The 17,115-nt window shown below is 42.1% G+C and overlaps 1 protein-coding gene across 1 annotated transcript in view; it reads right to left on the bottom strand.

Annotated features, from left to right (window-relative positions):
- Nucleotides 1–17,115, bottom strand: part of znf236 (zinc finger protein 236) — a 122,813-nt gene that overhangs the window by 63,790 nt on the left and 41,908 nt on the right. The window contains exons 13-17 of the mRNA XM_084052943.1: nt 11,367–11,468; nt 8,354–8,493; nt 7,529–7,632; nt 4,712–4,863; nt 3,333–3,509 (exon numbers count right to left, since the gene is read on the bottom strand). Of these exons, the coding sequence (XP_083909069.1) occupies nt 3,333–3,509; nt 4,712–4,863; nt 7,529–7,632; nt 8,354–8,493; nt 11,367–11,468 (675 nt within the window). The remainder of the gene's footprint in view (nt 1–3,332; nt 3,510–4,711; nt 4,864–7,528; nt 7,633–8,353; nt 8,494–11,366; nt 11,469–17,115) is intronic.

Here is a 17,115-nt window from a genome sequence, read left to right as displayed (position 1 = left end):
TGATCCATCCTACTGCACTACGGCACCAGGGGACCAACTCCAATTGTAATGCCAGTACCTTTAAGGTCAAGGGCAATGGCAGGAGTGTGTACCTGTCCGTACTCACGAGGTGATTTGTCTTTGGAGTTTTTAATTTACCACAGCAGCGGTCTCAGACAAATGGCACCCGTTTCGGCTACTCAGGCCTTCGTCAGCATGAAGGCCTGAGTAGCCGAAACACGTCAGTTAGTCTGAGGCCACTGCTGCGGTAAATTAAAACATTTCTAAGACAAATTACCTTGTGAGTGTGTACTGTGTACCTATCCGTACTCATAAGGTCATTTTTCTTTGATTTTTTTTTATTTACCACAGCAGCGGTCTCAGACAAAAAAAGATTCTAAGACAAATGATCTTGTGAGTACCAACTGTTTCTTAAGACTTTTTGCTGAGAGTCTGACTATCAAATATGAGTGAGTGACTATCGTAGAGCCACCTCCCTGACAATATCGCCTGGACAGTTTGTTTATTTTTGGACCACAATTCTTATATGAGACGATTCTAAGATGACCCAATGTTATTTTTCCATAGAGAAAGGAGTTCGGTACTCTATAATACACACGTAACAATAACATTTAACTGAACTGAACATTTTGGTGTGGGAGGAAACGGTACCTCCAGGATAACAGACAAACCGCCTTTGGAAGCAAGCCTACAATCTATCCACAGCTGGTGTAATCTCCACTGTCACCACAAAGTCCATCCATGATGATTAAGGGATATGGTTCCAAATGAGATTTCAGCGCAGAACCTTCACCGGGCGCTGAGCCCTACTAATGTCGATGAGGTAAGAACACTGTCCATCTGTACTTCAACTAACCAAGCCCACAGGGACAGGAACAGGCCAACATTGTGGGAACAGGCCAACATGTGGAATTGTGGATCTCATCCTGACCGTATGTTGGCACATGCACATCTATGGCTGAACTCATCAACAGGTTGGCTCACTAAATCAGCTAATGTCCCTGGCATTTGAATTATTTATTGTTTATATAGTTTATCAGAAGTCTAAATCAATTTATATGAATTTATATACATGTATTAATTATTCATTCCTTTCCCCTTCATTTGGGTTACTAGCTCCGCCCCCCCTTTTCATAATTGAAAAGTTATTAACATAGCCAAAACCCGTCGTTACTACACCTTCATAAGTAAAATCATCAAAGTTTGTATTCCACCAAAGTAGCGTAACATTTTAACCTCAAATGTCTACTTTGAAAACTTCAATATGGATTTTGGCTCCATCACAGCACAGATGTTCTAAAAGTCATTTGTCTAAATCTGTTCTGGCCAAATTGCAATCCCAAAGGACACAGCACTGGCACGGTCCTAAATTGGTTCAAATCTTCAATACAGGGACTGTTTTATCTCCCTTGGTAATAATTATGCTAAATAACACCGTTGCTTACCATAATGATGCACGTGACACTTACTGTACATTTATACAACTCTTTTACAGTGACTATGACTATGGTCCCATATAAAATCACACCCTGTGTGAAGGAAGCGGTGCCTTTGGGGCGGGGCTTAACTCATTTCAGTTCGTCCCTATTGGTGGTCTGAGTCCACTTACCAAATTTGTACTTGGTAGCATGCTGCAAACTGGAATAATGGCTGTTTAAAGCCCAGCCAATGGGCAGACAGAGGGGGCGGGGCTTAAGTAATGACAGTTTGTCCCTATTGGTGGTTTTAGTCCATGTCCAAAATTTGTACTCCGTAGCATGCTGCGCACTTGAGTTATGGCTGTTTAAAGGCCAGCCAATGGGAAGACAGAGGGGGCGGGGCCTGAGCAATTCATGCTCGGCCCGTATTGGTGGTCTAAGTCCACATACCAAATTTGGACTTGGTGGCATGCTGCAAACTGGAGTTATAGCTGTTTAAAATCCCGTGCTCATCCCGTGCTCATACGGGCGGACGTCTCTGGTAACCTTTGATAACCGGTGGCACGTGTGGCAAATGAGAGGAGAGATGGCATAGGCAATCTCCAAGTCTGTGTGTGTGTGTGTGTGTGTGTGTGTGTGTGTGTGTGTGCGTGTGTGCGTGTGTTTGTATGTGTTGCTTCTTTGCCGTGCTCATCCCAGGCTCATACACACGGACACACGGACACACAGACAGACACACAGACAGTCTCTGGGGGTCCCTGGACCCCTCTTTGATAACCGGTGGCACGTGTGGCAAATGAGAGGAGAGATGGCATAGGCAATCTCCAAGTCCGTGTGTGTGTGTGTGTGTGTGTGTGTGTGTGTGTGTGTGTGTGTGTGTGTGTGTGTGTGTGTGTGTTTGTATGTGTTGCTTCTTTGCCGTGCTCATCCCAGGCTCATACACACGGACACACGGACACACAGACAGACACACAGACACACACACAGACACCGAGTCAAAGCCACGTATAGAGCGGTTGGCACCGCTAAAAAGACAAAACTGAGACAATGTTCTTTGGTGAAAAGAAAGAAAGGCTAAAAGCAGTGGTTGAAAAAGTATATTATATATAAAGAAACATTTTTTTTGACTTAAGTAAAAGTATCAATACTGCAATGTAGAAGAACTCTGTTACAAGTAAGAATTCAACATTTACTTGAGTATAAAAGTACAAAAGTATTGGTGTCAAAATGTACTTAGAGTACCAAAAGTAGAAAGTACTCAATATGCAAAATGTTCCGTTTTCAAATGTATAAAATGTATAAAAATCTTTTGAAAATAGCCGATCTACAAGCTCACAATGTGCCGCATCGTGACGCATTGGGACATTTTGCATAACGAATACTTTCTACTTTTGGTACTTTAAGTACATTTTGAAACCAATACGTTTGTACTTTTACAAACCTGTACTTTTAAAAAAATGTTTTACTTTTTCCACCACTGCTTATAATTAACCCATTAAGACCTGGAACTGTGTCATTTTAAGAGTTGAGCTAAAAAGCATTATTTTACACTTTAGCTATTCAAAAATAGCAGATCTACAAGCTCATAGCGCGGCACCGAGTGCCGCGCTACGTGCTTGTAGATCTGCTATTTTTGAGAAATCGTGAAAATGTGTGCAAATCTTTGAATATACTTTTAAAGCGAACATTTGTAACTAAAATCTTTGCTTCTGGGGGTCCCTGGAACAAAATATTTTGATGGGGGTCCGCTGTCAAATACATATAATTTTGGGGGTCCTTGACATGAAAAAGATTGAGCACCACTGATATAGAAAAATACGTTTTTCAGAAAACTGTTGGGATTTAGGAGACATGTAGAATCGGCTTCAGGTCTCAATGGGTTAAAGTTCTAGAGTAGTGGTTTGTGTTTCGTACCTCTCTCCACCACGGCATGCGACTTGCTCATGTGTTTTCGATACAGCAGGCTGGTCCTGAAGCTCTCGTCACACACCGGGCACTTGAAGGTCTTGACGTGGATCATCACGTGTCGGTTGAGACTGCGGTTGGTGGTGAACGTGGCGTCACAGACGTTACACCTGTAGGGCTTCACTCCTATTGGGTGAAGGTCAGGAAATGGGGGAGGAGACAAAAGCTAGGACTTGTGTGGTTTCAAACAGCGAAACACCATTACTTTACATTGTTCTTGAAACATGAACTTTAGCATACGGAGATTCAAGTGTGTGTTCAGGGACTGTGTGATGTACATTATTACAAGTAAATGCTTTGGCCGCTTTGGTGAATATTTATGTCCAGAGTCTCTTAAACCATTAAGACCAGGAACGCATCTGTGTCATTTTAGATTTATTTGGCTGTTCAAAAATAGTATATCTACAAGCTCACAGTGCGGCACCGCGTGCCGCACTGTGAGCTTGTAGATCTGTTTCATTTTTTTACTCAAATCTTTGCTTCTGGGGGGTCCCTGGAACAACATATTTTTAGATGGGAGTCCGCTGCCAAATACATATAATTTTGGGGGTCCTTGACGTGAATTTTTTTTTTTTTTTGGACTTAGAAGACATTTGAAGAATCTCCCGAAGCAAAGATTTGAGTTACAAATGTTCGCTTTAAAAAACATATATATTCAAATATTTGCACAAATGTTAGCAGATCTACAAGCTCATAGAGCTATGAGCTTGTAGATCTGCTATTTTTGAACAGCCAAAGTATAAATTAATGCTTTAAGTGATTACACAGATGGCGTTCCCCGTTTTAACGGGTCAACAACGTGTCAGAAGCTAGACGTTCATCATCTTAGCTGAAGCGCAGGTCATGGAGAGGATGCATTGGCTAATAGTGAAGATGGAACCTATATTAACCCATTAAGACCTGGAACTGTGTCATTTTTAGATTTGAGCTAAAAAGCATTATTTTACACTTTGGGCTATTCAAAAATAGCAGATATACAAGCTCATAGCGCGGCACAGAGTGCTGCGCTATGAGCTTGTAGATCAGCTATTTTTGAGAAATCGTGAAAATGTGTGCAAATCTTTATCTGCAAAATGTTTAAAGCGAACATTTTTAACTCAAATCTTTGCTTCTGGGGGGTCCCTGGAACAAAATATTTTGATGGGGGTCCGCGGCCAAATACATATAATTTTGGGGGTTCTTGACATGAAAAAGTTTGAGAACCATTGATATAGAAACATACGTTTTTCAGAATACTGTTGAGATTTAGGAGACATGTAGAATCGGCTTCAGGTCTCAATGGGTTAAAAAGGCCACCGATGCAGCTATATTTCACATGATCATCTCACCTGTGTGAGTGTTGAGGTGGGACTTCAGCACCCCGGCTGAGACAAAGGCCCGGTAACAGAGAGTACACCTGTAGGGCTTCTCTCCGGTGTGGGAGCGCATGTGCTGCTTCAGGTGGCTGGATTTCCTGAAGGCCTTGGCGCACCAGGTGCACCTGATGAGGAAACATGCATCAGAGGATAGCTAAGCTTGAGTTACAGTCGGCAGAGGTGGAAAGTAACTAAGTACATGTACTTAGTTACCAATACTTTTGCTTCTACTCCGCTACATCTCAGATCCAAATATTGTACTTTTTACTCCACTACAATTATTTGAAAACTTTAGTTACAAGTTACTTTGCAGATATAAATTGTGACGTTATAAAACATATATTAACCACTTTAGCCCTATTTTATGCCTTGGCAATATATAAAGATAGCAGATCTACAAGCTTGTAAGCTTGTAGATCTGCTATTTTCAAACATTTTAGTACTTTTACTTTTGGTACTTTAAGTACATTTTGATACTAATACTTTTGTACTTTTACTTGTAACAGAGTACTTCTACATTGCAGTATTGATACTTTTACTTAAGTAAAACATTTGAGTACTTTTTCTCCCACTGTCGGTTGCACACGGAAAATAGCCAATCTAAAGCACAAATCAGGCTTCAGCCAGCGGTTTGTTGTCACATGGACAAGGGGGTTGACTTAGAAAGCAGACTGGGAAAATAAATGAATGTAACAGCAACAGGGTTCTGTTAATCTCAGGTAGCTTCATTTGAAAAGCAAGTCCAGCCCAACAAAAAGGTCACCAAATTATTTATTTATTCTTTCATACATTTTTGGTGTCTTTTTAGGAGAAACATAATAGAATGTTCTTTTCCTGACGCTGCTTGCAGAGGAATGGGAAAAAAATGACGAATAAAGCAATCTTGAATCTTCAAGAGTGAATAAGTATAGTTGACCTATTATATTATTCAGCATTTCCTCAAATACATTAGCCTGGCCATAACTTCAGATCGCAGACTAGCTTGCTCAGAAAAAAAGCCTGGGGAGCATTGAAGCGATAAGTGAATAGAAGTGAATGTAGATTCTTTTCCCTCTTCCCTCCCCCCCACCACCTTTTTCTTCTTCCCTTTATTTTTTTTCTATGGAAATAACAATACAATAGAACTTGCATGAAAACAAATTTCACCCATTTTTTTTTATCCCGCGATTTTGAAACCCAATCTTTTACACCTAGTGCCAATTGTCTAAGTAATCTTCGGCGCTACACTCCCTCTGCCAGCCTAGGGAGAGCCCAGCTCATGCCTCCTTCAATGCATGAGAGCTAACAAGTCACTTCTTATCCCCTGTAGGACGTAGCGCGTGGAAGAAACACGTTATTGCAACCAGTTCCTTTCCCCTCCATCAGGCACCCTGGCTGACCAGGGGGAGGCGGTATAGACCAGGATTACGGCATGTTTTTTGTGAGGGTACCTACCCTAGGAGACACGGGGAGAACATGCAAACTCCACACAGAAAGGCCCTTTCCAAACCCCACCTAGGGTATGGGCACTGATGACGCGGAGGAGAGGACACGCTTTTTTACTTCTGTAAACCTGTGATGACAATAAAGCTGATTCTGATTCTGTCCACATCAAACTACTACTCAGTGAAACAACATGGCGACTGCAGCAAGTAACATTACGCAAACAAAAGCTGTTTATGTGTCACGCTTTTTTTTTTTATTGTGCAGTGCACATACTGTGCCTCAGGCAACGTTTTAATACACTTCTCTTCCAATTTAGCTGACAGATATAAATTGTTCAATCTTAATTTTGGGTTCGCAAACCGGTTCCCGAAAAACACAAAGAGGGATTATGGCCCCATCACCACTCAATCACAGTTAGTTTGGCCATGATGCCCCCAGAGTGTTGAGCTGCTCGCTCAGTCAATCCACTGTTTCAAATGAGATGAGAGAGAGTTCCTGCAGAGCTTCATCTTGAAGTGGAATGAGATTGTAAGGTTGGCCACGTGAGACTAGCCTGCCCATTAAAGCAAGATGGATGGATGGACTGTGCTGCTGTCATGGACAGCATCATCAATCACACAGAAGAACTCCTCTCACAGTCTGAACGGTTACACTCTGTGAGTCACATCTAAAAGAACACACTACCTGCCAGAGGGCGGAACCGTTTGCCTTGTTGTCTAACTTCACATTGTGACACGTTGTGAGCTTGTAAATCTGATATTTTCGCTGAATGTTTGAATGGGGGACACTATAGGGTTCATGTCATTAATATCTGAAGGTGACAATGACAACTCTGAGGCATTAAAAGGAACATTCCGAACTTGTCTGAAAACAGAGAGATAAACAAAATAAAATGAGTTTTTCTTTGACTCATTTCATTGACTCTACCTAGCGAGCAATCTCCACGGCTCCGCACCGGGAAGCCACAAGAGCGGCTTTATCTTCTCCCTTTTGTCTCTCTGAAATTGTATTGCTCTCTGACCACAGATTCGAGAAAAGCAGCGGGATGAAACCCAGATAACATTATCGAGAACTAGAGTTTGGGAAGCTGCCCCGGTCCAACTTAATCTGCTTTCTCAAGTTTGAAAAACAAAACATTGCAGAGAGGATGGGTTGTTTTGGTGACAGAATGCGTACCCAATGAGTGACATGTACAAGCATGCGCACGCAGGCGCGCTCACACACACACACACACACACACACACACACACACACACACACACACACACACACACACACACACACACACACACACACACACACACACACACACACACACACACACACACACACACACACACACACACACACACACACAAAGATAACCTGTATGCTCTCTTGGTGTTGTCTTCAGTGTCATCCTGGAAGTCCTGCGTCTCTGCAGTGAGCTGTAACTCACTCTGGCTGTTCTCTTGAAGGAGGCCACTCGTCTAGTTTGACAAAGACGCAAAATTGCAATTGTGATGTGCAAATGTTCAAATGTCTTTGCTGGGTAACAACACAGTATGACACATCTCCATTTCTTCTACCACTGCTAGCTCAAACGTGGAGAGAGCTAAAACAATGGCCACGGCCAGCTTAAAAGTGGAGAGAGCTAAATCAATGGTCACGGCCAGCTTAAAAGTGGAGAGCTAAAGCAAAGGCCACGGCTAGCTTAAAGGTGGAGAGCACTAATACAATGGCCACGTCTACCTTATAAGTGGAGAGAGCTAAAGCAATGGCCAGGGCTAGCTTAAAGGTGGAGAGCACTAATACAATGGCCACGTCTACCTTAGAAGTGGAGAGAGCTAAAGCAATGGCCAGGGCTAGCTTAAAGGTGGAGAGCAATAATATAATGGCCACGTCTACCTTAGAAGTGGAGAGAGCTAAAGCAATGGCCAGGGCTAGCTTAAAGGTGGAGAGCAATAATATAATGGCCACGTCTAGCTTAAAAGTGGAGAGCGCATAAACAATGGCCACGTCTAGCTTAAATCTAGAGAGTGCTAAAACAATGGCCACGTCTAGCTTAAATGTGGAGAGAGCTAAAACAATGGCCACGTCTAGCTTAAATGTGGAGAGAGCTAAAGCAATGGCCACGTCTAGCTTAAATGTAGTAGAGAGAGCACTAAAACGATGGCTGGAGGGAAAAGACGTCGCTGAACCAGAACTCACCACCTCGGCACTCTGTACATGTAAAAGGTTCTGGGAATGGTAGCTGGAGGACAGGGCCTGAGACTCCAATGTGCTGGAGTCCTGGAGCTGCTGGACGTTGGAGAACTGTGGCTGTGTGTAGCCTTCATTGATGGTGAAGCCTGTATTGAAAAACAAAAAAAAAATAGAATTACCCTAAATGCTAGAAGGCTGTAATATTCATTTGTGTGAGACTGTGCTCGTCATCTCTGGACAGATTTACACTTTAGGCATTTTAGCAGACGCTCTCATCCAGAGTGACTTACAAGTGAGAGAGGGTGACAAAATGATGATTTGATGATTTATTACCGTCACTTCATTAAATACATCATTAGTTTTTAACCCATTAAGGCCTGAGGTTCTGATTCTACAAAATGTCTTCTAAATTCTAACTTAAGTTTCTATATCAGTGGTGCTCAAACTTTTTCATGTCAAAGACCTCCAGAGTTATGTATTTGGCCGCGGACCCCCATCTGAAAATATTTCGTACCAGGGACACCCCAGAAGCAAAGATTTGAGTTTAAAAAAGTGCTTTAAGAATATATATATCCAAAGATTTGCACACATTTAAAAAAAAATCTAAAATACCAGATCTGCAAGCTCATAGTGAGCTTGTATAGCTGCTATTTTTGAATAGCCAAAGTATAAACACAGATGCGTTCACGGTTTTAATGGGTTAAAGCAGATGGCATAATAAGGCATAATAATTATAGTTTTTATGACTACAAGATATCCACACTGCAAGGTAAAATGTTAAGAGAAGTTTTGGAAGCCGGGATAAGAACTCATGAAGAAGCCCTGACCCAAAGTTGCCCTCGAGGAAGAAAACAGCTCATGGGTGCCAAAGGTAAACCAACCAACTCAGCAAAAAGCTGTATTTAAAAAGTAACGATCAGCAAAAACCCTCCATGCAGTTGAAATACGGCTTGAAAAGTGTCAGACCTAATTGACAATTTAAGTTTATTATGTCGTCTGGCATCACACAGCAAGTATAACAACCAGGAAACCAGGACCACCCACATACAAAGAGGAGAGTCTATATTGATTTGGAATGGCTTTCAGCACCAACCAGCCATTAAATAAGAGATACAGTATGCTGCCAGCTGACACTAATGACGACTCTAAGAGAACATAAGCAGTAATAGCAGGACATCTACTACTGCCCAGTGTGTATAATTAGTGAGGGTCGGATCTCTGTTCTTACTACAACAGTTTCCTTCAAAAGTTTTTCAGCGTTGTGATAACACACACACACGCACACGCACACACACACACGCCAGTGTATATAATTAGTGAGTGATGGCTCTCCGTTCGTACAACAAAGATTTCCCTGGAAGCATTTTCCACCGACATCAAACAGAAGAAACATCAACAACAACAATTTGACAGGAGCTTGGTTGCTGACTGTGCTGCTATGGGAGCAGCTCCAGTCAATTCCCATCCTTGGGACGGGTGATAGAAAAGGTGCCTAGAGCAGCGGTTCCCAACTTTTTGTTGGCTGTGCACCCCCTGTTACCTCCCGAACTAGCTGACAAAAGGCACTGCAAAGGCAGTTGGGTGTAACTACTAACAAATGTCTTCACTTTTTTCTGAAAAACTATTGTTGCTATGTCAGTGGTGCTCAAACTGGACCCCCAAAATTATGGTTTTGGCCGCCGACCCCCATCAGAATATGTTGTTCTAGGGGAGGGGTTTTCAACCGGTGGTGGTATTGCAGGTGTTCCCTGGCCATGCATTGAGATCTTACTGTATGGTGTGTGTGATATGAAATGTGAGCTTACCATAATCACAGTAATCCTTAATCATATTCCATCATATTCAAATAAAATCACTGTATTTTATTAGATATTATATTGATATTATAGCTATTTTCTCCAGCTCCCTGTGGTGCATGAACCCCCCACCACTATTTTGTGGGGTGGGTCTATGATAGACCCACCACGCACAATAGTGGTGGTACCCAGGTTGCTCTTAGTCAGGATGGTGGTCCCTGGGTCAAAATCAGTTGAAAACCCCTGTTCTAGGGCATACATGGGCAACTGGCGGCCCGGCCCCCACCTTCACTTAATGCGGTCTGCAGGTTAATATCAGAATACTGATATATTATTGATTTCAGCTGTTACTATTCCAAACATGACCCGCTTTAATTACCGTACTTCAGTCTATATTAGTAGCTTAATGACTAGTATTACAATTCTATAGTCTTTTTTTACATCCAATGTATTTGTATTTGAGTTCATAAAGTTAACAAAAGTATAACTAAATGCATTTGAAATTAAAGGTAGGGTAAGTGATATTTTTTGGTTAAAACAAAAAGTATTTTGTTAAAAGGTTAAAGCACTATATTCTGATAGTAATCATTGCTATAGAGTGTTTGTTCAGTAACAGGAGTGTCCCCATCTCTCCAGCTCTTTAATAAACAGAAAATACATTTTCCGGTAGGTGTTCCAGTTCAAATTTTGCCTGCTCATTTCTTAGTGTCATCACTTCCAATTTCACTTGTTTAATCTGTATCCTGATTGAGTTCTCTATCCTGATTGGGTAAAATCTGAAATGAAACTGAAACTGAAACGAAAATGCATTTTCTGTTTTATAAAGAGCTGGAGAGACAAGAAGACTCCTTTTACTGAACAAACACTCTATAGCAATGAGTACTATCAGAATATAGAGCTATTTAACACTTATTTGAACCAAAGAAAATCACTTACCCTACCTTTAAATACAAATTTTACTTTTCAGGATTCCAATTCAAAAATAGCAAAAATAGCAGATCTACAACTTGAGCTTGTAGATCCACTATTTTTGCTACTTTTGTGTGACATAGAATGGTAAAGTACGCCATTAATTTACGAAAAAAGTAAAAATTCGGAGATAGGAGCTGTCTGCCCGACAGCATATGCAATGTGGCCTTCTGGAGTGAGTGTGGAAATATAGTGGCCCTCTGCATCATCAAAGTTGCCCCCCCCCCCTCCCTTGTGTTGGGGTGGTACATTACCTTGTGTTAGTGCTTGCTGGTCAAAAGCAGCCTGAGGCAGTGTCTGTGACTCAAACTGGCTGATGTTCTGAGGCAGCGTATGCTGAGTATTCACGTAGGAGTCTGTAGGCAAGAGGGGGAGAGAGAGAGAGGCCAGAAGAAAGTGAGTCTATGCATGCCAGTGGGTTTCAAACGTGTTGTACCCCAAAGGCACACAATGGTCAAGTCAAAAATCTCAAGGCACATCTGCATTCAACGTGTAAAATGACAACGATCTACAAGTTCGCGACACATTGTAGATCTGAGTACTTGAGTAAATGTACTTAGTTACTTTCCACCACTGTGCTGATCATGGCAATGGTACCACCGAGTTATGGCCATGTGAACTGCTAAACACTGCTGTAACACTGCTGTAACACTGCTGGAAAACTGCTGTCACACTCCATAATGTGTGTAATTTAGTTTATTTGGTGTGACTATTCTCATGCCAAACCCCTGAACGGTTGTTTTTTGGTATCGAGCTTGGTCCGGATCAGGGCAACGGTGCGGCCTTGACAACGTGTGGCCCCCTGGAGGCCCCCGGAAGCAGTAAAGCTGGGTTATACAACGTTGCCTCTGGCAGCAGTAAGCTGGGCTGTACAAAGTGGCCCCTGGGAGCACCTGCCACGACACAGTAAAGCTGGGTTATACAACGTTGCCTCCGGCAGCGGTAAGCTGGTAAAAACCATCCCGGTTGCGTGAATTCACATTTAACAACATGGAAATGAGAATACACGCGACCGGCATGGTTCACCAGGCTAAAAGATGTTTCAGACAGGGAGCGAGTGACGCGCCTTAGTCATTCATTTTCAATGAGAGACGGGCGATTATTTGGGACACGAGGAGAAGTTGAGGGGCGGAGAGGCAAGCGGGCGCGCTCCCGTGAGAATTCTCGTGCTCGTTTGGTGCACACACCACTAGGGCTGTCATGAATACGAATTTAAGTTGACGTTTAATTATCACTCAAATAATTGCGATTCATGATTTAATTGTGTGTCTGTCATTGAAAATGAATGGAACATTATGAATAAAAATTACATTTCTGTTTGGCTTTTAGCTTTAGAAAACAATAGTTGCACAGGGCAGATTGATAGTGGAAATAGCAGATCTACGACGCGTTTTGAGCTTATAGATCTGCTATTTCCACTATTTTTGGAAAATATATGTAATTCTTTTAACATGGAATTGATTATGACGATTATGCAAAAATAATTGGGATTATATAAAATAATTGCTATTAGACGATTCTGTAATAATTGTGACAGGCCTACACGCCATGCGGGCGGCAAGAACTGGATTGTGGTCAGCTTTTCTTTCCCTGCTATACGCGCAGGAGGACAAAACAACAATGATCGCGGCGCAATCCCCGCTGATCCGAGCCAGAACGCCCACGTCACTCGTACTCCCAGTCTGAAACGGCCTTAACTATTCTCATGCCAGACCCCCGAACAGTGTTTGTGCCGCTCCCCCCTGCATCACACCAATTGAAGAATCGATTCAACTTATTGGCCCTCTCACTGGTCCCAGTCACTGCAGCACTAGTTGAACTGTACCACCCCGCGCACACGCGCACACGCACACACACACACACACACACACACACACACACTCTCTTCTCTGGTGTGACAGTTGACAGTTCCCAAGTTCCGCTCTATAAATGTCTCTCTAGCCATGGTTAGTTTCTCCTCCTCGTCCACTGCCTTTACCCCATCATGTTCCCCACTCTTCTTCCACTTAAGGAGGGCAATGATAGCCTGGTTCATCCAGGGTTTCTTATTAGACCTTTTTTGAGGGGACACACTGACCCTCTCACAGAAACCCGATGTAATCTGTAATAGCCTGGCATAAGCTGTCTATGTCGTCACCGCGTGCCCTGAAGAACTCCTCCCGAGCAATCACACACCTCCAACTCAAACCTCAGTCGCTCCACCACATCATCCGACCAGTGTTGGCCAATTCTGAAGTGAAGGCTTGGTGTAAGAGAAAGAGAGGCGGTGCGATGACAACAAGCTGCCCCTCACTATCGCTACAGTGACAGAGAAGAGACTCTACATGTCACCTCGGTCTAACTAACACGTGTGAGGCCTTTGGTGCAGGACAGTGTGTCTATTGGATGATGTTAACCACTTCAACTGGGGCATCACAATGTTGGACACGCCATTGGACATAGGCGAACATAAAAAGTTTGCAATTATTTAGTGCTTAAAGGACAACTATGTTTTTTTTACAACAAGGGTTATTGTATTAGTTTGTAATGATAATAATTAAAAGATGAGTGTTAAAAAAAATCATGTATTGCTTTCTATCGTTTTGTAATGATTTAGCGATTTTTAACTGGGGGGCGGGGGCATTCGGTCCATTGGTAAATAGTCATAGGCCTATTATAGGCCAAAACGTGAATCTGCCTGTTACAGCGCCTCCAAGTTTCACGGAAATCGGAGGCTGCGTTCATGACTATTTACCAATGGACCTTGTTGTAAAAAAACAAAGTTGTCCTTTAAGTGGTTAGAAACAGGATGCTTATCTTAAAAGGCTGTTTTATGAGACAAGCTGATGAGATCTTTCCTTTGTATTAGTGTGTTAGTTGTATCTTTCTCATTGAGTGAAAGAGAAAGAGGTCTGAAAAGAGAGATGACCTTTCTAGAAAACAATGAACTCATCCTCATGCCTAGACCGAGTGCCTTATTGTGCCCGCTCTGTAACCCTTAGCAACATCTATACCGTGTTGCTCCCTGCGTCTCTGTCAGAGTTGAACAGCAGGTATGGGATAATATAGTGGCATCACATCCCCCGTGGAGACAGTGAAGCAGCAGTGTACTTACCTGCCAGTTTCTTAAAGAGATATTGACATTGATAGTTGATGAGCGGGAGTACAGGAGTAAATTAATTAATTGGGCACGGCAGGGATGTAGAAGAACTTCCTGTCATCCCGTCATACACAAAGGACAACCAGCCAGAAAGAGGGTTATTTGAAGTTCAAATTGTCACAAAGCCCAAATGCAGAAAAGCGAAAAAGCAATTATTGCATCCATAAAAGTAGTGATACAAATGAAAAAAAGCTGTATTCAGGGGCAGGAATTTCATTCCCAGGTACAGTAGTGTTTATACAAATAATTTTTCCCCTTTTCTGCTAGGACCGAAATCTGAATCCCAAGTAGAGTTTATACAGTTTTCTTCAGGGACGTGGTTGGTGAAAGGCTTGAAATGAAACTATGAGAATATATGGACTTCAAATCTCAATATTTCACTCTTCCTTTTCAGTGAAGGGCAAATAAAGTGTGTGGAATACTAAAAAGTCTTCCGGTATGGATATGAAAGGTCAAGAACGGAGAACTGTGCCATAATGGGGTGGCTCGGGTGCATTGGAAAAGTGCACTCCAAAAGAGACCGGAGAAGGCATCCTGGGGCTTTTCAAATATAATACACCACTAGCATTTCTACAACTCATTGTGCTAGTCTGCTGCCAGAATGTGCCCTGCCCTGACACCATCCATTAAAGGTTTCCTTCAAAACTGGCCAGAAAAATCATCTATCAGGAGACCACAAGGGGAGATAAACGCAATTTCCCATAGAAAGGATCCGTGCCATTCACTGCCACTGCCTTTTTATCCTTTATACATGTAATGTTTTGTATTTGTTGATGACATTGTATTATTGGGTTATTTTTATGCTATGTTGATGAATTGAATGCATAGGGCCACAATGGAAACAAGTCCCCCGGGACGATTACATGTTTGACTAATAAAATATTCAATCAATCAATTTATTAGGATTCATTGACTTTTTGGCGGTGAGAAAACGGTGACAAATGCTGTTTACAAAGACCTACAGTATTCACCCAGGAGGAAATGCAATAGTAAACATTCATGTTTTTTTTATACATGTATACATTATTTCATATATACCCCCTCTGGTCATTCTTTTTCATGACTGGCGTGATGTTTTATCTCTGCTTCTCACATTCAACAGATATCTAATGATGTTATTGTATACGTCTGCTACCTATCCCTTAACCCATTAAGACCTGAAGCCGATTCCATAAATGTCTTATAAATCCCAACAGTATTCTGACAAAAACGTATGTTTCTATATCAGTGGTGTCAGAGTTTTTCATGTCATGGACCCCCCAAAATTATATGTATCTGGCCGCCGACCGCCATCTCAAAATATGTTCTTCCAGGGACCCCCCCAGAAGCAAAGATTTGAGTTAAAAATGTTCTCTTTAAAACAATATATTCAAAGATTTGCACACATTTTCTCGATTTTTCAAAAATAGCAGATCGACAAGCACCATGCAACTTTGTCACTTGGTAGTGAACAGTGAGGTAAATGGAAAACAGAATGAGCAGAAAATCCCTAAAGATGGAAGGCTTCATCACTCTCTTTTCTGAAGGATCCAAGAGGGACGGCAATTACAAGGAGTGGCTAATGAGGGTTGCAGCAGAGCTCTTGAAAAGACGGGTAGGAGAAGTGTGTCCTGGTACTTGAATTAGTTTTAAGTGGATACAAATATCCTGCACCCAATGTGGAGAGGCCGACTGCTTGTCAATTTTTCTGAATTGTGTCAGTAAATAAGGAAGCCAATTAAACACCGGCTTTGGTAGATGAAAGTTCAGACAGTACACACAGGAGGGGTTGTTCTTCCGTCGACAGCAAGCAAACAAGGCACTTGCATTATTCATTTTTTTTGGCAATGATGTTTGAGAAGGACTGCCTCGCAATCACATTTCTCGGTTCTAGATTATAAATGCTCAGTCTCTCTTTATACTGTAGATGTCACCGTGAACGTGGAGATTTGTTTTATGCCAAAAAGCCTTCTTTCAAAGTCTCTTTTTTTTTAGATGTTTTAACAAGGGTGACTTTTCTCCATGGGGAGCTATTCTTACCACAGAGACCACATGCCATTTGTAATTTCAGAATTGAAATGATCTACAAGATCAATGACCGAGACCCAAGAGAGAGGGCGGGTGTGGAAAGTGAAAGCCTAGTGTTTTTTAACCAATTAAGACCGGGAACGCATCGCGTGTGTCATTTTTAGATGTCTTTGGCTATTTTTGAAAAATCGTGACAATTCGTGGCATATTTAGTTCTAGGAAACCCCAGAAGCAAAGATTTGAGTTACAAATGTCCGCCTAAAAAAATAAAACAAATCAAATATTTGCACAACTTTTCATGATTTTTCAAAAATAGCAGATCTACAAGCTCATAGCGCCACACTATGAGCTTGTAGATCTGCTATTTTTGAATAGCCCAAAGAAATAAAAAAAATGACACACAGATGCGTTCCCGGTCTTAAAGAGTTAATATTTGTGACCAAGTCATTTTGAACATTTTGCGCGCATGGAGATGGTACTCTCAAAAGAAAACAGGAAGGATGAGAGAAAGCAATATCAGTCGCCACAGGGAGATGATTAAGTCTAGTGTGTGTGCCCCTTGTTGTGTGTGGGATCGCTCAAGTCAATCCATAGCTATCGAGAACCCAACACAGCTCCTCTCCTGATTGAAAGTGAAGCACCTGGGCAGTCCTTTGGCGATCTACTCTCTGACTTAGTGAATTGCATGTTCTCATTACTTTCTTTGGTGCAATTGGTCATTTGATGTCAGGGCGCTGGCTTGGAAGAAATCCTCAAATGAGCGTACAGACCATACGGTGCCCAAAAATGCTTGAAACACAAACCAATTGCCAGGGTCATTTGAAGTGATCTCCTGGTTGATGGAACACTGAATAACC

The sequence above is a fragment of the Gymnoscopelus microlampas genome (genome assembly GCF_963454915.1).
Source record: "Gymnoscopelus microlampas genome assembly, chromosome: 3".
Taxonomy (NCBI): domain Eukaryota; kingdom Metazoa; phylum Chordata; class Actinopteri; order Myctophiformes; family Myctophidae; genus Gymnoscopelus; species Gymnoscopelus microlampas.
Note: the sequence above shows the minus strand (reverse complement) of the source record. Positions and strands in the feature narration are given on the sequence as shown.